We start from the raw sequence: 24272 nt of genomic DNA on the forward strand, positions 1-24272 counted from the left end.
TTACATGAGTGGGCAAAGTACATGGTCTGCAGAAGGTGAGATTTTGATGTACGAGGAAGGAGTGGGATGAAGAAATTGAATTGCTTGTGAAAGAGAAATAAGAGATACATGGATATTTTCTGCAAGAAACATGTGCAAATGATTAGGATTATAAAAGATGGAAAAGAGGGCAAATGAAAAATAGGGTGAGAGATAAGACCATTGAACTTAGAGAACAGAAAAATGTTCTGTTAGGAGGTGAGTGTTGTGAGAAGGAGATGGAAAGTGGTAAAAGGCAAATAGCAGAGAAGGACAGGAGAAGATAATTGGAATGATGGTGAGGAAAGCAGATAGCAAAGTGGTAATCAAATAGCTAAGTGATGACAGGCAAAGAAGAGGTTAAAAAAGAGGAAGTGAATATTTCAGCAGACTTGAATGCATAAGTGAGCTGAAAAGAGAGGTGATAGTAAAAGCTTAGCTTTGAAGAATTTGCATGAGGAGTATTTGAAGAAAGGGTGAATTGTATGTATCATTAATATAACTGGAGAAAGCACATGTTATGGTTGACAGAGAGATCTTGTGGAAGGTGCTACATATATATGGGGAAAAGGGGAAAATTACTATTGTAAGTGCGGTGAAGAGTAAATGGAAAGTAAGGTATGTATACAAGTTAGGAGGGAGGACAGCAAGTGGTTCCTTGTCATCTGTTGAAATTGTAGACATTTTCGTCTGTATACAACTTAAACACTCCACAGAATGGATTACTTCGACTTCATGGACGATCGGTTTGGGGGAGACGCCGTCGCCGATTGAGAGACCATGCACGAATTTTGCATTACATGGATGCCGCAATATCAAGGGAAGGGATCAACTCATTGACACATGATCAACTTAAATCAGTAAGCATCATGTTATGTTTTACATTTTGCTTTTCTCTCTCCAAACAGTTTTTTTTTTATTCCATATGACAATATGCATTCCCTTATTCATATCAGTAATATGCACAAAGTTTATTTATGCCTTCATTCCTCAGATTATCTCTTCCATTTAATCCACTTCTTCACTCCTTTAATTAGATTATAGATGTGTTTCTTCTCCAACCCCTCCTCTGTTTTATTTATTATGTTGGGATATCAAGGGAAGTCCAAGCATAGGATTGTCAAGGAAGAAACTGAAACCCATACATTTTAAAGAAGTTTCTCTGGTAGTGAGTGCTCATATTTTTCTGGGCTATTTTTTCATGGACTTAAAAACTCAGTTTCATTGTCATTTTATTATTTGTCTTCTCTTTTTACCCTTTATCTCTCATATCTTACTTCACCATCCCTCCCTTCTTTCCTGTCTTGTCAGTTTTGTTTGGGTTTGCAAAAGTCTATGTAAGTCTCAAATGAGCATGATTAAAACGTCAACCCAAGATAGTCTGAAAATCATATTTGCATTTGCCATTTGGAGTGAATTTTGACCTCAGGGCTTGAAGAAATGGTTAAAAAGATTGTTATGACTTCAATCTTGTACAGCATTATTCTTTCAAGTTGGCAATTCACTCTCAGTTGCGTACTTGTGTAGCTTTCTAATATTTTGGTTGTAGAATTATTGTTCTTTAGGGTTAGCATTTGTTGTATTATACAGGAATTTAACACTTCTTCAAAAACGGGTCTAGAAAGGGTCTCGATGGCCCTAAAAGTCCAATTTCTGACCCACCAGTATGAAAATTCTGACTTTGTTCACTTTTATCCTTTACCTTTTTTTCCCCTTCTACCCATTGCTCAACTGCTTTCCTTCTTTTCCCTTCTCACTTTCCTTTTCCTTATAGCTCTCCACCTTCATTTCTCATTCTTCTTTTGTTCCTCCATGCTTTTTTTTTCTCTTTGAATCTATGAAAAACAAGTGTAATGTGTAAAAGTGTACTTGACTGGATACATTTCATGAATTATAGTTACTTCAGATAGTGATATTTTTAGTATTGATTTTTTCCTTTTTTCACGTAATAGATGGCATAATTTGCTAATTGAACTTTTCCAGTAGTTAAGATTAATGTTAATGCCCTTAAACTTTTGTTATAAGAGTATCATCACTTTTAAAACTTGTTTAGTTTGAGTAAATAGGAAATGTTAAATGTATTCATATTTTTTTCTTTCCAGTGTTTATTTTTTCGAGGGTTAAACCCAACCAGCATGAGCACTGGTGCCATGGTTGATTTCTTGGAGAGTTGGCTTAGAGTGTCACGGGAGGTTGATGCATCATCTTATTCTCTCCTCCTCCACCTACCCATCTTGCTGACATACAACGAACCATCTAACATTGTGTTGATATACTAATGCTTTTAATTTATTATTAGGCATTATAATGGATTTTCTTTATTGATGGTAAAGCATCATTTTCACCATTTTTTGTTGGGCTCTATACAGTCAATACTGACAGTCTGCACCAAATATTCCAAATGTATAGCTCATAAACATCATTTCCATTTCTTGCTTGATAAGCAGTTCATGGGGCCAAATCTTCAGATAAGTTTTTATTTAGCCATTACAAGGATTATGGATAAGTTTATTTGAATGAGGAAGTACGAATGCTCTTATACCTTCAGTGTGAGAGTACTAGAGGACAAGATGGATACAGTAGAAATACCATGTTTTGAAGGAAAGGTGTGGTAAGAAATAAATGCAATAATCATATTGTAATGACTTTTAAGTGTTGAAGCAGTGCATGGAATCATCTCAGGAGGTTATCCATATCGGAATTGTGCCGTGCCCCCCCCAAAAAAAATTAATTGCTGAACTAGACTTTATATTATTTCCTTGTATGCAGTTTAACTCCATTCTCTTTTTCTGAGCCTTTTCTTCACCCTCTCTTTTTTTATTCTAACTCAGAGGCATCTTAAAGGATTTCACCACCTCTCCTCTTTTTGCCAAATCACTCTCTCTGACTCTCTCAACTTGCCCACCACCCCAACCAAAACACCCTATATCTGCCACTCAGTCATCAAACACATTCAGCAGTCCTTCAGAATACTCACTCCATCTCTTCCTCTCCCCATCACTACTTATTATCACTTCCTCTTCCTTGCCCCCTTCACTGATGTTTCCCTTTGTTCTCTTGTCTTTTGCACATTATTGATCTCCTTCTAAAACATCTTTTTGTTTTCCCAAAAGTTTAATGATGCTATCTCTCCCCAATTCTCATTTGCCCTCTTTTTAAACCCTTGCACCTTCCTTTTGACCTCCTGCTGCTTTCTCTCGTACATCCCCACTCCTTTCTTGTAAGTATCGTCTAAATGCCTCTTTTTTCTCTTTCACTAACAACTTTATTCTTCATCCCACCACTCACTACCCTTTCTAATCTGCGCACCTCCCACCTTTTTCGTGCACATACCATCACTGCTTCCCTAAATACATCCCATTCCTCACCCATTCCCCTCACTTCATTTGCTCTCACCTTTTGCCATTCTTCACTCAATCTTTCCTGGTATTTCTTCACACAAGTCTTCTTTCCAGGTTCCCTTACTCTCACCACTATATTCTTCCTTACATTCTCTCCTCTGTTTTAGAAACCTCTACAAATCTCCACCTTCACCTCCACAAGAGGGATCAAACATCCCACCAGCTGCCCCTCTCAGTACATTGACCTCCAAAAGTCTCTTTTACATGTCTATCAATTGATATGTAATCTAATAATATCCTTTGACCATCCCTCTTACTCACATACACGTATTTGTGTATATCTTTTTTTAAACCAATCACCAGTCTTTTTCAGCACAAATCCACAAGCTCTTTCCCATTTCCATTCACAACAATGAATACCCCATGCACTCCAATTATACCCTCAACTGCCATATTATTCACCCTCTTGATAAATTCATCCATTGCTAAGATCCTGCCTCATGTACCAAAAATGCTGACACTTTCACTCAGCTGCACCCAAAACACTCGCCTCTCACGATCTTTCTTCTCTTGACCGGGTGCATAAGCACCAATGATCACCCATATCGTGCCATTCACTCTCAGTTTTACCCACATCAACCTAGAATTTCTTCCTTACATTCTGTCACACACTGCCTTAACTGTTTATATCTTTCTTTTTCTTTTCTTTCGTACTATTCGCCACTTCCCGCATTAGCGAGGTAGCGTTAAGAACAGAGGACTGGGCCTTTGAGGAATATCCTCACCTGGCCCCCTTCTCTGTTCCTTCTTTTGGAAAATTGAAAAAAACGAGAGGGGATGATTTCCAGCCACCTGCTCCCTATATCTTTTTTTTATTTGCTTTGTCGCTGTCTCCCGTGTTAGCAAGGTAGTGCAAGGAAACAGACGAAAGAATGGCCCAACCCACCCACATACACATGTATATACATACACGTCCACACATGTACATATACATACTTATACATCTCAATGTATACATATATATACACACACAGACATATACATATATACACATGTACATAATTCATACTGTCTGCCCTTACTCATTCCCGTCACCACCCCTCCACACATGGAATGACAACCCTCTCCCCCCGCATGTGCGCAAGATAGCGCTAGGAAAAGACAACAAAGGCCACATTTGTTCACACAGTCTCTAGCTGTCATGGATAATGCACCGAAACCACAGCTTCCTTTCTACATCCAGGCCCCACAAAACTTTCCATGGTTTACCCCAGACGCTTCACATGCCCTGGTTCAGTCTATTGACAGCACGTCGACCCCGGTATACTACATCGTTCCAATTCACTCTATTCCTTGCACGCCTTTCACCCTCCTGCATGTTCAGGCCCCGATCACTCAGAATCTTTTCCACTCCATCTTTCCACCTCCAATTTGGTCTCCCACTTCTCCTCATTCCCTCCACCTCAGACACATATATCCTCTTTGTCAATCTTTCCTCACTCACTGTCTCCATGTGACCAAACCATTTCAAAACACCCTCTTCTGCTCTCTCAATTACACTCTTTTTATTACCACACATCTCTCTTACCCTTTCATTACTTACTCGCTCAAACCACCTCACACCACATATTGTCCTCAAACATCTCATTTCCAGCACATCCATCCTCCTCCGCACAACTCTATCTATAGCCCACACCTCACAACCATATAACATTGTTGGAACCACTACTCCTTCAAACATAACCATTTTTGCTTTCCAAGATAACGTTCTCAACTTCCATATATTTTTCAACACTCCCAGAACTTTCGCCCCCCTCCCACACCCTATGATTCACTTCCGCTGCCAATTCCACTCCCAGATATCTAAAACACTTCACTTCCTCCAGGTTTTCTCCATTCAGACTTACATCCCAATTGACTTGTCCCTCAACCCTACTGTACCTAATAATATATATATATATATATATATATATATATATATATATATATATATATATATATATATATATATATATATATATATTTTTTTTTTTTTTTTTTTATACTTTGTCGCTGTCTCCCGCGTTTGCGAGGTAGCGCAAGGAAACAGACGAAAGAAATGGCCCAACCCCCCCCATACACATGTACATACACACGTCCACACACACAAATATACATACCTACACAGCTTTCCATGGTTTACCCCGGACGCTTCACATGCCTTGATTCAATCCACTGACAGCACGTCAACCCCTGTATACCACATCGCTCCAATTCACTCTATTCCTTGCCCTCCTTTCACCCTCCTGCATGTTCAGGCCCCGATCACACAAAATCTTTTTCACTCCATCTTTCCACCTCCAATTTAGTCTCCCTCTTCTCCTCGTTCCCTCCACCTCCGACACATATATCCTCTTGGTCAATCTTTCCTCACTCATTCTCTCCATGTGCCCAAACCATTTTAAAACACCCTCTTCTGCTCTCTCAACCACGCTCTTTTTATTTCCACACATCTCTCTTACCCTTACGTTACTTACTCGATCAAACCACCTCACACCACACATTGTCCTCAAACATCTCATTTCCAGCACATCCATCCTCCTGCGCACAACTCTATCCATAGCCCACGCCTCGCAACCATACAACATTGTTGGAACTACTATTCCTTCAAACATACCCATTTTTGCTTTCCGGGATAATGTTCTCGACTTCCACACATTTTTCAAGGCTCCCTATTCCTTCAAACATACTTCCATACTTCCACACATTTTTCAATGCTCCCAGAATTTTCGCCCCCTCCCCCACCCTATGGTTCACTTCCGCTTCCATGGTTCCATCTGCTGCCAAATCCACTCCCAGATATCTAAAACACTTCACTTCCTCCAGTTTTTCTCCATTCAAACTTACCTCCCAATTGACTTGACCCTCAACCCTACTGTACCTAATAACCTTGCTCTTATTCACATTTACTCTCAACTTTCTTCTTTCACACACTTTACCAAACTCAGTCACCAGCTTCTGCAGTTTCTCACATGAATCAGCCACCAGCGCTGTATCATCTGCGAATAACAACTGACTCACTTCCCAAGCTCTCTCATCCCCAACAGACTACATACTTGCCCCTCTTTCCAAAACCCTTGCATTCACCTCCCTAACAACCCCATCCATAAACAAATTAAAGAACCATGGAGACATCACACACCCCTGCCGCAAACCTACATTCACTGAGAACCAATCACTTTCCTCTCTTCCTACACGTACACATGCCTTACATCCTTGATAAAAATTATTCACTGCTTCTGACAACTTGCCTCCCACACCATATATTCTTAATACCTTCCACAGAGCATCTCTATCAACTCTATCATATGCCTTCTCCAGATCCATAAATGCTACATAAAAATCCATTTGCTTTTCTAAGTATTTCTTACATACATTCTTCAAAGCAAACACCTGATCCACACATCCTCTACCACTTCTGAAACCACACTGCTCTTCCCCAATCTTATGCTCTGTACATGCCTTCACCCTCTCAATCAATACCCTCCCATATAATTTCCCAGGAATACTCAACAAACTTATACCTCCAACAATGTTGTATGGTTGCGAGGCGTGGGCTATGGATAGAGTTGTGCAGAGGAGGGTGGATGTGCTGGAAATGAGATGTTTAAGGACAATATGTGGTGTGAGGTGGTTTGAGCGAGTCAGTAATAATAGGGTAAGAGAGATGTGTGGTAACAAAGAGAGTGTGGTTGAGAGAGCAGAAGAGGGTGTTTTGAAATGGTTTGGTCACATGGAGAGAATGAGTGAGGAAAGATTGACCAAGAGGATATATGTGTCAAGAGGTGGAGGGAACGAGGAGAAGTGGGAGACCAAATTGGAGGTGGAAAGATGGAGTGAAAAAGATTTTCAGTGATCGAGGCCTGAACATGCAGGAGGGTGAAAGGTGTGCAAGGAATAGAGTGAATTGGAACGATGTGGTATACAGGGGTCGACGTGCTGTCAATGTTTTGAACCAGGGTATGTGAAGCGTCTGGGGTAAACCATGGAAAGTTCTGTGGGGCCTGGATGTGGAAAGGGAGCTGTGGTTTCGGTGCATTATTACATGACAGCTAGAGACTGAGTGTGAACGAATGAGGCCTTTGTTGTTGTTGTTTTCCTAGCGCTACCTCGCGCACATGAGGGGGAGGGGGTTGTTACTTCATGCGTGGCGGGGTGGCGATGGGAATGAATAAAAGCAGACAGTATGAATTATGTACATGTGTATATATGTATATGTCTGTGTGTGTATATATATGTATACGTTGAGATGTATAGGTATGTATATTTGCGTGTGTGGACATGTATGTATATACATGTGTATGTGGGTGGGTTGGGCCATTCTTTCGTCTGTTTCCTTGCGCTACCTCGCTAACGCGGGAGACAGCGACAAAGCAAAATAAATATATAAATAAATATTTGCCACTTCCCGCATTGGCGAAGTAGCATTAAGAACAGAGGACTGAGCCTTAGAGGGAGTATCCTCACTTGGTCCCCTTCTCTGCTCTCTCTTTTGCAAAATTAAAAATGGGAGGGGAGGCCCCCCCATTTAGTCACCTTCTACGACACGCAGTAAAAGGAGGAAATGTTTAATGTCGTCATGGTGGGTGCATTGTGTGCCAAGCATGTTGAGGTGGAGTGGTAGGATTTTTGTTACATTATGGAGATGCTTTTGTGGTTGCAATGTAGGCAATGTATTTGGTGTAATTTGCAGATTATTCATGTGGTACTGTGGTAGTTGTACACAAGTTGTTTATTCAATGGTTTCTAACTTATATACTCAGTTTTCAAGTACAGGAAAATTCCATGATAGTGCTTCTTTTTCATACTTGACTGCCATTTCCCATGTTAGTGAGGTAGCTTTGGGAACAGATGAAGAAAGGCCACATCCATTCTCTAGCTGTTATGTGTAATGAACTGAAACCATAGCTTGCTATCCACACCCAGGCCCCACATACCTTTCCATGATTCACCCTGGATGCTTCATATGCCCTAGTAAATTTTATATAAATTTTCATTAATTGTCTCTAAAACCAGGCAAAATGAAAATATTTTCATAATCCAAAAAGTTTAATGTACACTATAAACAAATACCACAACACATGAGTAATACAATGTTACTACACAGTACATAGACTGCATTGCAGTAAATACCAAAAAGTTAAATAATCTTACAAAAACTTATTTCTTGTGCTACACTTAACTGCAAAATTGGAATCTGATGAAAGCATCCAAGTAAAATCCACTAAATCATAAAATTATAAGATTTAATTTCCCTATGTAGAGAGTCAAATAACATTTCTGTTTAATATCTATTCATCTAATCACATTTATTGGAAGAGGTGAATCAAGTTCCCTCACTCTACATTAAAACACGTCTAGACATATGTATAATCATCACAACTTTACAGTTAAGTTATGACAAACAACTATTTCTTGTTTAAATTTCTTTTGAAGCATTAATATGCAGTTCTGGGTTGATATCCTTAACAAGCTGCAAAGTACGCTCAATCACCTGCAATAGAAAGTACGTAAAGTTCAGTAACATACAAAGTCTTTGTGATACTTTTTTCCAAGATAAGACAACAACCGAGGTCAACAGTTTTTGCTTGGAAGATCCTAATTTCAATTCAACTAAAACCAATGTTGCAAAAGGATAAATTACATCACAATGCCATTTCAGGGTTAGTGTAGTAGTAAAAAAGTTAACATAAATTGCTACTGTATGAGCAACTGGAAATAAAGTACATGAAGTTTGAAAAATGGGTTTAAGCTAACAAATTTTGGAATGGAAAAGTACTTTTCAAAATATATTCCCTTATTCCATTTCTTACAGTAACTCGCCAATGATTAGTGCTTAATAAATAAGCTTTAAACACAAAAGCAATACATTAATTTCAAGATATATAAGGGAACTAAATGTTGAAAAACACTGTAAAAACCAATTCTGGTACTGCATTTAATGACTAATAAACAATGCCAGAGAAACACATAGATGTAATAGTTAGCCAAGTTGCTAAGGCGGGAAAAATAAATCATGACTAAACCCCAAATGATAAGGCAAAATGCCATAAATGTGTTTTTATTTCAAGATCAAATTGCGTATTTTCAATTAATATGCCTATTTCCTTGATTTTTATATCATATGTGCTATGGAAGAAATTAATGTATTTTTGAATAACTGTCTGGCTGTCCTTAAAGAAAACAAAACACATTGCTCATTTCCTTGAATCTGTTTACTTATGTTTAGACACCATTCTGACAGGTACTAGAGGGGTGCAACTGACAGGTACAGTATGTATGAATATGTCCTGGTATGCCCCTCTATGGCCTGGACCAAACTGTTTTAGCTATTCACTCCTCTTTAAAACAATGTCGAACACATTGCACTTTTGATGCCTGAAGTGAGTTGTTTTTTAAGTATTAACAGTTTAGTTACAGAGTTTGGTAGCAATAAGATGTCTAAAGATAGGATAGTATTATAGTGAAAAAAGAAAAAACTTAAGAGACTTCTAAGCAGAGCTGCCACTGCTAGCAAAGCTGGTCAACAGATTGCATGCCTTCTTACTTCATATACTACAGCTTCCAGCTGGCAATCTTAATTTTTGTTAGACCTCCGGAAGGCATTTGTTGATATTAACATTCCTCTTTGAAAATAGAAAAATATTTCTCTCTAATTTAAAGAAATAAACTAATGATGTATCAAATGAGACTACATTACAGAAAAATCCTGTGGACACTTATCATGGAAGTGTTATCCAGAAAATAAGGGATGAAGCCACAAACATAATTATTTGAATTTTCATTGACAAAACAATAAATGCTGTGGGATGACGTGTTGCTAACATGACCATTTGAACTATGGATAATTTCCTTGTTTTTCAATGTGTAAAAAGCAGCTGGTTATTTTTTGTATTTTGTAACAGATGAAGGAAAAATAAGATGGGAGAATTTGAAAAGCTGGTAACAAAATTGTGAAGCAGTACCGTAGTCTGTAAATGCAACTTCTTTTTCCCACGTTTCCTCTCTGAGAAGGAGCAGATTTCAGTTTAGAAATTTAAGTTAGCCATCTTTGCAACTAATTGATTGGTTAACTATCATTTCTTTTACTGATAGTGGTGTTACATTATAAATACTATTTGTAAAATAACGAGCAAAATAATTACTGCTTTTTTCAGTTTTATGTTCCTATTTCAGATGTTTGTTTTGCCCATTTGCCTGCCTGCCTTACAAATTTTATGTGCCTAAAAATTTGACTAGTCATGATGCTTCTGGTGATAGCATAATACAGAGCTCATAGATTTGAATATCGTTACATGAGTGCCTAATAAAAAAGATTAAAAACCTACACACAGTATAACAGTTTATCACATCATCATCCCTGTATGCTCTCCCTATAGCTTTAAAATAAAACTTTTACACCAAACCTCAAGAAACAAATATCAATCAAATCATTCACGCCCATCAGTTTATTTTCCAAACAGTGCACTGCCTAGAGATATAAAACCTCATGAAAGTTAAGAATTTCAATAGTCTGATTCATACTACAACTCTTACCTTGTCCTTATTTGTAGCCACTTGCTTATTCATGGCAGTAATTTTCTCATGTGTGTCATTCTTGATCTTCAGAGCTATGTCATCTTGAGACCCAAGGTGCTGAAATTAAAATCACAACAAAATCTGCTTCACTTGAAAATATTCACTAACTCTCAGACCTGGTGTCTTGCACAACCAATTCATACATCTGTCATCACCTTTATGTACCAAAGTGACTCTCTTCTTTTTTTAATATTTCATGCTGGCAATTGTTGAAGAAACAGAATTCTTTAGCAACTGCTAAAGAAATGACATAGTCAGTATCCATGATATGAGGAAAAAATACAAGAAGAAATGAATCTATCAGTCTCACAATGAACAACACAAATATTTGCACCACAGCAAAACCTACATTCACAAACTATGAACTGTCACACTGTAGATCTGCATTCAAAGCATCACTTCATTGATTCTAATAAAGCAACAGTTACTGCATTAAAATAAATATCACTAAGCTAACTACATACTTATTAATGAATACTTTATTTACACAATAAATCTTTATATTAATAAGCAAATGCTACTCTGCTATCAATAATAAAATTGCACTGATGTACAAAGAGAAAAATAAATTAATTATTGAAAATCAAAAATAATTAAGAAATGTTTCCTCTATGAAAACAAACCACAGGATGATTAACTAAAATCATCACTGTTTATGGTTATCACATTAGTCAACAATTCCTACTGCTATATCAGCACTGTTCTACGAACTTTATTAGTACCTCTTGTTATTATTCATCCCAAATTGCATCCCTCGCTGAGACTACCTTTAAAATGGCCTCTTAATTTAATTATTTACAACATATTATTTCTTGTACTGTAAAGTACATTCTTCATATCCAATCTCTCCATATTGATCACATTAATCTGACATTTCACCCTTTCAGATAAATCATACATAAAAGTCCACTCTTCAAGGTATAGAACAGCTATGGTATAATCACCTTTGCTTCATATTCTTTGAACTGTCTCTCTCTTTCCTGCCTGAATTTTTCTATTTCTGCTTGGGCCTCATCCTTAGCTTGCTTCAGTCGTCGAGCCTTACCTGTGTCAAAATCATAGATACTATACACATCAAAGATTTTTTTAAACTGTTATAATTACAGTCATATTTTGATCACTTAAACTACCTTGAAGTAGGTTATGATTGTGTTCAAAGTAATAAGTGATTTAGTATTTGAACCAGACATTTTTCCTCTCCTTCTAAACCCTGCTTTCTATGTACAAGTTACATCAAATTATAACCAGCATTAAACAGACAATTGGTACCTTTGCTACATCCAATGAATAAACCTGATTTGCAATTATAAACATGATGTCTGTCATATTAACCTTTATGGTGTAATACCACAAAAAAATGCTAAGTAAGGGTTACTCAAATGATATGATTGTGTAATACCACAAAAAAATGTTAAGTAGGGACTTACTCTGATGATATATTAATAATTTTCTCAATTTTTTGCTGGTATACTTTTCTAAAGCTCATTTTAAGGCCTGCTGTAGGGTTGTCATCACCCTAAGCAACTGAACTTCAGCACCTTTAGGACTTACCACTTGTATATTTTTTTAAGGATAAGAAATTAAGAATATAGGAATAATGAATAAACTACAGATATTACCATGAAAAAAATCAAATGAAGCATTATACATTAAAACCACACATTACCCCACATTTTTACCAATGTAGTTTGCTTGTTTCTTCATGGTAAAAAGTTCAAGTTTGGAAAAAAGAACTTTGCATATCAGAAAAAAATCAAACACAGCAACGGATATTTCCATGCCACTCAACATTATTTTACATAAAGAAAGAAGAAACTAAATAACATATTTTATTATAAATAAATGAAAGAAATCTAGCTTATCAACAGGCATGCAAAAACATACATTAAGCTAACTCAAACATGTTTTCCTAGACTTCAAGTCTGTAAAGTTTTAGCACTTATCTATATTTCTTACTAGGTAATTTTCTGTTCACAAAATTGCTAGAGAATTTAATCTCTCTCTTGTGTCATGGAAGATCCTACTTATGTTTTGATCAGTTTTAGTTTGTGAAAGCTTTTTTTTTTCTGTGGCTTCAGCTTATACAATAATAAAATTGCAAGTATTATACTTAATGCAACCCAGAGATTTGGCATGACATACCTCAGTGAAGGTCAATTCTTTAGAGCTCTTGGGTTTTTGGAATTTTAGCATAAAAAAAGAAAAGTAGATATGACAAAATAAAAAAGAATTGTATCAAACGAGGACTATCAATGTAACACTTATTTCAATTTGTAAAACAGACCATACTTTTTCAGAACCCACACACAGTCCTTGGGAAGGTTTTTTTGTTTTTTTTTTTTGTCTCCCGCGTTTGTGAGGTGGCGCAAGGAAACAGACGAAAGAAATGGCCCAACCCACCCCCATACAACATGCATATACATCTGTCCACACACGCAAATATACATACCTACACAGCTTTCCATGGTTTATCCCAGACGCTTCACATGCCCTGATTCAATCCACTGACAGCATGTCAACCCCGGTATACCACATCGATCCAATTCACTCTATTCCTTGCCCTCCTTTCACCCTCCTGCATGTTCAGGCCCCGATCACACAAAATCTTTTTCACTCCATCTTTCCACCTCCAATTTGGTCTCCCACTTCTCCTCGTTCCCTCCACCTCCGACACATATATCCTCTTGGTCAATCTTTACTCACTCATTCTCTCCATGTGCCCAAACCATTTCAAAACACCCTCTTCTGCTCTCTCAAGGTTTATAAATGACTGAATTTAATAAGTCATGATAAAACAATACTTGTCCATAATGAAATACACTCATCAAACAAGCAAACCAAATATATTTAAAATATACATTACAGTGCTTCTACACAAGATTTATTTCTATCCCTGGACACAAGAGAAAAACAATACTGCAATGATTTAATCCAAGTAGTATACACTGCATCGACTATAGAGTTTAATAGATAACAGGAAAAGCTATCAAACATCATGTATCATCACTAAACTACTCAATAATATGGATGAGTCAAGATCACTGGGTCAACAAATGTCATCATTTGTACATTTTTTATTCTATGTGTGTAATAAAGTAGAATAAATAATCAAACATTCATTCATTGTATCATTACTTCTGACAATGATTGCAGTAATTATAAGGATAAACAAAGAATAGTAATGATAAACTACTAAGTATATACATAATCTATCAATCTATAATGCCTGTTCCTTTCAGGAACTCCCTCGAGGGGGTGGCCATGGCAAAAGTCTCTGTAACTAGTGAACTACAGTGCCAATTTGTATCCTTTAGTGTCTCACCCTTAACAGACCACTGGCAGAGGGCAACTCAAGCACAGTGTTTTCAGAGACTCTTATCTAGTGTTCCTACCAGCTACTACTACCTAATGCTCCCACCTAATAATGTTCCTATTAACTACCTAATGCTCCCATCTATTGTTCCTACTTACTACTCATATCTATTGCTTTTACAATTTCATCAAAGGGCAGGGCTAGCACATAGCACTCACTGTAGGAAATATCTTCAGTTATGAGGGTGTGTTAAGTGTTGTCAAGTGTTCTGTGTGACAAGGAGAGATTGTATGTATGTGGACATTACCATCATCAGAACCAATGGAAAGATATGGAACAATGGACAGAATTAATAAGCAAGAGTACCAAAACATTATACAAACATGGTAAAACCACCAACTGGGTAACCATAACAGCAGACTTTTCTTAGTGATTACCGCTATCTTACCAGTGCGCTCCCACCACTTTTTTTTTTTTAGGCCTACATCATTTGTTTCTTGTTTTATCATTCATATATATTATTTGATTTCATAATAGAGAATTTCTAACTACTATCTTGCTTTTTAAAATGTACACTGGTGTTTAGGAGAACAATGTGGTGAGAGTACTAAGGTGAATCTTTTCTTATGTATAACAATGTTACATACCTAGTAAGATCACTAGATGGGTACCAATGATATCAATGTATATATGACTATTTTCTAATTCTTCTTAAGTAAGCTAATAACAGTTCCTTGCTCTTACTTACAAAGACATTATAATTTGTATCTAGTTCAATTACATTTTTGTACTCTGTTCTTTTATTATCTTAAAAGTATCAACAGCCCTACATAAGTCTATAAGGACAACATAAGTATATATGTTTATACTTTCCTTGCTATCCTCGGTGAAATCAAAACATATATTTTGCTAAATAAGCTTAATCAATATACCATCTAAATACAATATTGGGAAATTGGATGACATACACTATGTTCATGTGCATGGTGACCAATTTTGGCATTTTGGTTTTGTTGTACCAGTATGAAACTCCTCTGCTGCTGAGGATGGTATATCTTATCTGCTCACTGCAACATGATTATTAATGTTCAACACCAACAGCACATTACTCAAGTAAGGGTTCAAGTGGTTTATTTCACCATGTGAACATTAACATAAATCTTGACGCTAGGTAGTTTAAAGTTTTCTGAAGTTTTATTGATTTTTTTTTTACATGTAGTAACCATTTTAACTTAAATAACTCCATATTTTCCCTGATGTACACTACCATTTTCACCCTTCTGAGTATCCTTCAATAAATTAATACGTGAATTGATCATCCGCCAATATTTTGTTAACAACAAAGTGCATCTAAGGCATAATACCCATTTATCAAACCCTGTTGCTTTGCAGAGCTAAGATAAACCTTTACCTTTTAGTATTCTTTAAAAACTAAATTAGGACTGCAGAACAATATCACTCACTTTCTAAGGCCAGTAGAATGCATGGATAAACTAGGCCTTAACTAGCATCTTCTTTGTCTTTTTTCTTTTCTTTCCTTTTTTTTACAATTTCCATTCAACGTACTCTCCAATTATGTGGAAGTTACCATTGTTGGCTAGAGGTATTCCAAGTCAATTTGGAATGAGTACGCGTACTCATAAATCATAAATAAGAAAATATCCATGGAAATTATCAGCATCAAGCATGCAAAGTTAAACAAGGCCTTTACCAAATGTATGATGAATGATCCCAAACATAAATGCGCTAATTTCTCTTAAAATCGAACCATCATCATCCTGAATGGTTTACTATGGATGTCAAGATTACGAATATAATCAATATAGGTTCCAGTCAAATGATACATCATGAATACCCCTCAGTTAAATCACAATACATCTTTTATAGTCACTTACGTTTTCTGGCCTCCGCAACCTTTTCAGCTGCCTTTTTCTCTGCGGCCAAGAGTTGCTGCACTCCTTGACTCTGACTTGCCATGGTGAGACTGTCAGCAGTTCGATGGCAACACTCCTGACACAATGGCCGAACCAAATTCAGGAGCAAACACTGTATTCTCACTCCGTCCCCGTAGGACTTCAAGATTTAGTATGGAAACAATATTGATAAGACCAGGTTATATTTTCGGAGGAGGTGCAAGGAAATGATAAATTATCACTGAGAATATACATACATTTATGGACAAATACACAATCATAGCTAATATTTTACATTGGATAAAAGGACTATTTTACTTTTTTATGGTTTTGCGTTAAAATGATAATTCTCAGAGTAATTTTTCAAATATGAAAAGTTTATGAACTACTTCTCTTTACGTCATTACTTTTCTCCTTAATTAAGGTAGGGGCATCAAAAGAACGGCTTTGACAATCATATGATTGAAAACGTGAAGCGAAGACAAAGTATTTGGTTCTATTTAATTGTTTAATTTTAATACTATATATCAGATTTCTTCAGTGAAGACGTTAATTTTTTTACTTTTTCCAAAATTTATCTCAAAACCCACATGTGATGTATTTTCTACTCGGAAAACCTCACAAATGTTGCTGAGGCTGCGCAGTCTAGAAGATCGAAGATTTTGCCTAGACTCAATTTTTTATTTCAAGAAAATATATTCTTAAGAGAAAAAAGAAATGTAATTTTTCCCTTTACCTTCGAATTTCATAGAAATACCTTTAATGTCCATAGTAAGAATATCTTGAACCGTAACTTCCTAGCTTTTGAACTTGTGAAGGATACATTTATAATCAGTATTCCATTTTTAGTTTATAGTGTTTCTTCTTTTAGTAATTCATTAATAGCAACTAATTCTGTTTCTGTTGAGAAAAGGTTACTTATTCTCCAACATTTCGTTTCCCATATCCCACTTTTCCGTTACAAAATTCATTCCATTTTGCTGCAAACCTTATGAAATTGAATTTTTCGTTATATAGAGTAGTGGTAAAGTATATATGGGAAACTATTCGCCATTTCCCGCGTCAGCGAGGTAGCGTTAAGAACAGAGAACTGGGCCTCAGGAAACATCCTCATCCAGCCCCCTTCTCTGTTCCATCCTTTGGAAAATATAAAAAAAAGAGAAAGGATAATTTCCAGCCCCCCCGCTCCCTTCCCTTTTAGTCGCCTTCTACGACACGCAGAGAATACGTGGGAAGTATTCTTTCTCCCCTATCCCCAGGGAATATATATATATATATATATATATATATATATATATATATATATATATATATATATATATATATATATATATATGATTGAATCAGGGCATGTGAAGCGTCTGGGGTAAACCATGGAAAGCTGTGTAGGTATGTATATTTGCGTGTGTGGACGTGTGTATATGCATGTGTATGGGGGTGGGTTGGGCCATTTCTTTCGTCTGTTTCCTTGCGCTGCCTCGCAGGCGCGGGAGACAGCGACAAAGCAAATATATATATATATATATATATATATATATATATATATATATATATATATATATATATATATATATATCCCTGGGGATAGGGGAGAAAGAATACTACCCACGTATTCCCTCCGTGTCGTAGAAGGCGACTAGAAGGGGAGGGAGCGGGGGGGCTGGAAATCCTCCCCTCTCTTTTTTTTTTTTTTTTTTTTTTTTTTTTCTCTCAAAAGAAGGAACAGAGAAGGGGGCCAGTTGAGGATATTCCCTCAAAGACCCAGTCCTCTGTTCTTAACGCTACCTCGCTAATGCGGGAAATGGCGAATAGTATGAAAGAAAAGATATATATATATATATATATATATATATATATATATATATATATATATATATATATATATTTTTTTTTTTTTTTTTTTTTTTTTTTTTTTTTTGCCGCTGTCTCCCGCGTTTGCGAGGTAGCGCAAGGAAACAGACGAAAGAAATGGCCCAACCCACCCCCATACACATGTACATACATACGTCCACACACGCAAATATATATACCTACACAGCTTTCCATGGTTTACCCCAGACGCTTCACATGCCCTGATTCAATCCACTGAGAGCACGTCAACCCCGGTATACCACATCGATCCGATTCACTCTATTCCTTGCCCTCCTTTCACCCTCCTGCATGTTCAGGCCCCGATCACACAAAATCTTTTTCACTCCATCTTTCCACCTCCAATTTGGTCTCCCACTTCTCCTCGTTCCCTCCACCTCCGGCACATATATCCTCTTGGTCAATCTTTCCTCACTCATTCTCTCCATGTGCCCAAACCATTTCAAAACACCCTCTTCTGCTCTCTCAACCACGCTGTTTTTATTTCCACACATCTCTCTTACCCATACGTTACTTACTCGATCAAACCACCTCACACCACACACTGTCCTCAAACATCTCATTTCCAGCACACCCATCCTCCTGCGCACAACTCTATCCATAGCCCACGCCTCGCAACCATACAACATTGTTGGAACCACTATTCCCTCAAACATACCCATTTTTGCTTTCCGAGATAATGTCCTCGACTTCCACACATTCTTCAAGGCTCCCAGGATTTTCGCCCCCTCCTCCACCCTATGATCCACTTCCGCTTATATATATATATATATATATATATATATATATATATATATATATATATATATATATATATATATATATATATATATATATATATATATTCTTTCAAACTATTCGCCATTTCCCGCGTTAGCGAGGTAGCGTTAAGAACAGAGGACTGGGCCTTGGAGGGAATATCCTCACCTGGCCCCCTTCTCTGTCCCTTGTTTTAGAAAATTAAAAAAAAACGAGAGGGGAAGATTTCCAGCCCCCCGCTCCCTCCCCTTTTAGTCGCCTTCTACGACACGCAGGGAATACGTGGGCAGTATTCTTTCTCCCCTATCCCAAGGGATAATATATATATATATATATATATATATATATATATATATATATATATATATATATATATATATATATATATATATATATATATATATATTAAACAACCATGGAGACATCACACACCCCTGCCGCAAACCTACATTCACCGAGAACCAATCACTCTCCTCTCTTCCTACACGTACACATGCCTTACATCCTCGATAAAAACTTTTCACTGCTTCTAACAACTTTCCTCCCACACCATATATTCTTAATACCTTCCACAGAGCATCTCTATCAACTCTATCATATGCCTTCTCCAGATCCATAAATGCTACATACAAATCCATTTCCTTTTCTAAGTATTTCTCACATACATTCTTCAAAGCAAACACCTGATCCACACATCCTCTACCACTTCTGAAACCACACTGCTCTATTTTGAAGGTTTGCCGAATGTGCTTGATGATAGAGTGGCAGACACAGGGTGCCCTGGTCGAGGTGGTGTGCAAAGTGAGAGGGCCGGTTGTTAGGGAGGTAAATGCAAGAGTTTTGGAAAGAGGGACAAGTATGAAGTCTGTTTGGGATGAGAGAGCTTGGGAAGTGAGTCAGTTGTTGTTCGCTGATGATACAGCGCTGGTGGCTGATTCATGTGAGAAACTGCAGAAGCTGGTGACTGAGTTTGGTAAAGTGTGTGGAAGAAGAAAGTTAAGAGTAAATGTGAATAAGAGCAAGGTTATTAGGTACAGTAGGGTTGAGGGTCAAGTCAATTGGGAGGTGAGTTTGAATGGAGAAAAACTGGAGGAAGTGAAATGTTTTAGATATCTGGGAGTGGATCTGGCAGCGGATGGAACCATGGAAGCGGAAGTGGATCATAGGGTGGGGGAGGGGGCGAAAATTCTGGGAGCCTTGAAGAATGTGTGGAAGTCGAGAACATTATCTCGGAAAGCAAAAATGGGTATGTTTGAAGGAATAGTGGTTCCAACAATGTTGTATGGTTGCGAGGCGTGGGCTATGGATAGAGTTGTGCGCAGGAGGATGGATGTGCTGGAAATGAGATGTTTGAGGACAATGTGTGGTGTGAGGTGGTTTGATCGAGTGAGTAACGTAAGGGTAAGAGAGATGTGTGGAAATAAAAAGAGCGTGGTTGAGAGAGCAGAAGTGGGTGTTTTGAAGTGGTTTGGGTACATGGAGAGAATGAGTGAGGAAAGATTGACCAAGAGGATATATGTGTCGGAGGTGGAGGGAACGAGGAGAAGAGGGAGACCAAATTGGAGGTGGAAAGATGGAGTGAAAAAGATTTTGTGTGATCGGGGCCTGAACATGCAGGAGGGTGAAAGGAGGGCAAGGAATAGAGTGAATTGGAGCGATGTGGTATACCGGGGTTGACGTGCTGTCAGTGGATTGAATCAAGGCATGTGAAGCGTCTGGGGTAAACCATGGAAAGCTGTGTAGGTATGTATATTTGCGTGTGTGGACGTATGTATATACATGTGTATGGGGGGGGGTTGGGCCATTTCTTTCGTCTGTTTCCTTGCGCTACCTCGCAAACGCGGGAGACAGCGACAAAGTATAATAAAAAAAATAATATATATATATATATATATATATATATATATATATATATATATATATATATATATATATATATATATATATGTACGAACAAAGTGTTTTATGAACACGCACCTTCATAGACTTTGTTCGTATTCATATACCTCCTCGTTGTACAGTTAGGTTCGGTGAAATGCTATCTGCTGGCTGTGTGAGCTTGATGGGAAATGACCGGTGTAGACCCCGTTGCTCACCAACGTGACACGAAGGGTATTCGAGACTTAGTTTTCGAATAGTTATATTGATATAAAGGTGATCATAGCCTAGCGATATCGCTCCTGCCTGTTGCACAGTGGTCCCGTGTTCGATCCTGTCTTTTGGAGGTTTGTATGATATATACATATATAACCATGATCACGCTTGTCCGTGACGATAGTAATTTTCTATACATGTGGCACGACATGTTTTGTGGAAACAATTCACCCCATCAAGTGCCAGTTCTTAAAAAAGTTATTTAAATCCGAACATCACACTTGGTTCTTGCCATATAACGCCACTCTTTCTAGGCCAAGCAGTCTGCTATATGTATGGTCGTAATCCTTGTAAGGGAGAGTAATTGAGGAGGGTCAGGTGGCGGAGGTTGACCTGGGTAGCTGGGTGTGTCATGAACGTAAAAAAAAGTTATGCATCTAGTCATGAGAAGAAAGATCATGAGAGGCAAGTGTTTTGGGAGCAGCTAATTGAGTGTGTCAGCAGCTTTGATGCACAAGACCGGGTTTTAGTGATGGGTGATTTAAATGCGGTAAGTAATGTGGCAGTTGAGGGTATAAATTGGTGTACATGGAGTATTCAGTGCTGTGAATGGAAATGAAGAACTTGTGGATTTGTGGGCTGAAAAAGGACTGGTGATTAGGAATACCTGGTTTAAAAAGAGATATACATAAGTATACATATGTGAGTAGGTGAGATGGTCAAAAGCCATTAATGGATTACGTGTTGATTGGAAAGCGTGTAAAAGAGACTTTTGGCCGTCCGTGTGTTGAGAGGCAGCTGGAGGGATGTCTGGTCATTATCTCGTGAAGGCGAAAGTGAAGATTTGTAGTTTTCAAAAAAGAAGAATGTTGGGGAGATGTTGGAAGTCAGTTGTTGTAGCATTAAATGCTGTGGATCTGCCATGTCTTTAATTACCAGTTTGGATGGGGAGTATTTGCAGTAGTAGGTGTGTGGTGCTGAATCTGTCGTTTCATATGAACTATTAATCAGTGAAACCGCTCAACCTCCCATTGAACTTGGAGTAAACTCATCGCAATGGCGACGGAGTGATTCAGAAGGCTAAGTTTACTCGAGACAACACACAAGTTGATGAGTAAATATTGAAAATGTTCCTTCACCAATCTCACCGTTAGAAAATGCTTCCCTCATGTGTATGATTTTTTTCTTATCTTTCTTTAACAAGAATCCTGATATGATTGTATCTCGTAGCCAGAGACAGGACGAGAAAGAATAAACTGGGAGGCCGAGCTAACATTAGCTCTTCTCTGCTAAATGACGCGAGATAATTGGACACTAAATATGAAACAGAACAGTATTTAACAAATGTGAAATCACTTCGTGGGGGGGGGGATAGATTTTCATTCTTTAAAAAATGGATTATTCAGTTGCTAAAATTTTGCATTGATTGCTAATGATTTTAAATTCATGACAAATCATTAAATGAGGAGTGGTGGTGGAGCAGATCTGACAGTGGCAGCATAAACATGAACCGTATTGTTGTAATTGTGAGTGGATGTTCCAGAAATCTCCTTCTCTTAGTACGGAGACTTTTAGCTGTGCAGAAAATCTTATAATAATGCTTTACTTATCTGGGTAAATAATAATTTTTTTTCTTTAATGAAGAAAAGAGGTATATCACAAAATTCGATCACTCAACGTTGTATTTTTAGGATTCCATGTTTTCTGTTAACGGTCCGTTTTCTGGTTGAGTATTTGGGGAGGTTATCAACTGACAAGGTCATTAAGGCTGTTATTATCGAGATATAACAACCACCCGAAATATCAGTGACACCTTCATGTGTGGAAATTTGAGGACGGCATGTGTCATTGAGTGATCGTGTCTTTGATCGTGTCTTAGAATTAAGTTTATGTCGATTAAAGTGTTGTCCAGCAGAGCACTGCTGATTTATTTGGTAATCAGTAATGTCACCACTAATATGAAGGCCTAACTTATTAGCATTTCAAGACTGTTGGATTATACTCCCAGAACTGCCTTGAAAGATGGTTTACGCCTGACCTAAACTGAAATCTTCCTTATACGAAGAACCTTATCAAAACTTTTGAGCTTTAGTCCTGAGCTTTGTCCCATGTACTGTCTTAGTGAGAAACTGAATTCAAACAGGAGCTGGAATTCAATGCTCCTCATTCTGAGAAATGCTAGCACAAATTTCATGTACCAGCAAAATGTGCTACTTTATCAGTTGAAGTGCATCGAGTCCGTTTAGCTCACTCAGAAAGCGTTCTGTGAATGTCGTCTGATGATAGGGTGATCTGCACTATGTGAATAACTCGCAATGTGTTAACTTCCTGTCCATATTGTTTTAGCATCAAACATGGACAGCCATTTTAGTCATTCTTAAAAAGCTTTTATTTACTATGAATGAGCTCGCGGAGTATGTGAAATTTGTAATTTTTTCCGAGGCAGCCACACGTTTAGAAAACATGGGAACATCAACATGAGCTAACCTTAGATAGAAATAAATCATCCTTGATGACTGAAAACAAAAAGGAACATTTTCTAAGTCAAACACTTGTGAGACCACGTGAAAGCAGTGTGAAAGTAGCAACGTGAATTTGAATAACCTTTGGGAAAACACTTGTGGCAAACGTGTGGTAATCAAGTGTAGTATGCCGGAAGAATGTGGTTGATCGTCCATCGCCGAAGCGTGTTGTAACCTAGACTTGGGTAGCAGGGTAACAACTGTTGTACCCCAGGGAGCTGGGCGCCCCTGCCCTTTGTCAGCCTGCGAGATTAGGGACACGAATTGTGTACGGTTGATTCCCACAAGATTATCCATTATAAATGAAATCGGATCAGTGATAATTATAATAGTAATAATAATAGTAATGATAATTACAGTATTGATAGTATATTGATGATTATATAAAGTTTGATTTTTCAGAACAGATTCATTGACGTTAAGGATATAATATATATATAACGAGTCTCTTTGATGTAGTATGTTTAATGTTTCCATGTCCTCTTTGAGTCTACGTCTTCATTGTAAAATATAGTAGATATAATGATTGTCCAAGTTGATTTATGTTACATTCGTAAAAGAAAGTGGGGAAAAAGCTATACTTTGAGCTCCAGTGATTTCCTTACATTGCAGCGAGCTTCCTCTTCCATTTTCGTCAGCTTTCATATATTTGTGTGAATTTATCTGTGGGACACGTACCTGTCTGGTAGTAATGGTGTGTGTGTGTGTGCCATGTAGTAGTATATGGGGCTTGGCCATGGACAATCGTACCATCATGTGCTGATATTAAACTTTGTAGGAGCTTCGACGTTTGGCTTCACAAGAAGATAGTTCGGGGAGGTAACAA

The 24272-nt window shown here is 37.6% G+C and overlaps 2 protein-coding genes across 3 annotated transcripts in view; one reads left to right on the forward strand and one right to left on the reverse strand.

The window, feature by feature from the left end:
* Positions 1–8537, forward strand: part of LOC139759227 (LETM1 domain-containing protein 1) — a 30960-nt gene extending 22423 nt beyond the window's left edge. For both annotated transcript variants that reach the window (XM_071681317.1, XM_071681318.1), the window contains exons 6-7: positions 735–878; positions 2121–8537. In XM_071681317.1, coding sequence (XP_071537418.1) covers positions 735–878; positions 2121–2297 — 321 coding nt within the window. In that variant the 3' untranslated portion in view covers positions 2298–8537. The remainder of the gene's footprint in view (positions 1–734; positions 879–2120) is intronic.
* Vha13 (V-type proton ATPase subunit Vha13) lies at positions 8429–16340 on the reverse strand. Its single transcript, XM_071681321.1, has 4 exons — positions 16185–16340; positions 11921–12021; positions 10935–11033; positions 8429–8892 (listed from the first exon to the last, which is right to left on the reverse strand). The coding sequence occupies exons 1-4, from the start codon at positions 16264–16266 to the stop codon at positions 8818–8820; spliced, it is 357 nt and encodes a 118-aa protein (XP_071537422.1). The 5' UTR covers positions 16267–16340; the 3' UTR covers positions 8429–8817.
* Positions 16341–24272: the final 7932 nt, after the last annotated feature.

The sequence above is a fragment of the Panulirus ornatus genome, chromosome 32 (assembly GCF_036320965.1).
Source record: "Panulirus ornatus isolate Po-2019 chromosome 32, ASM3632096v1, whole genome shotgun sequence".
NCBI classification, from domain to species: Eukaryota; Metazoa; Arthropoda; class Malacostraca; order Decapoda; family Palinuridae; genus Panulirus; species Panulirus ornatus.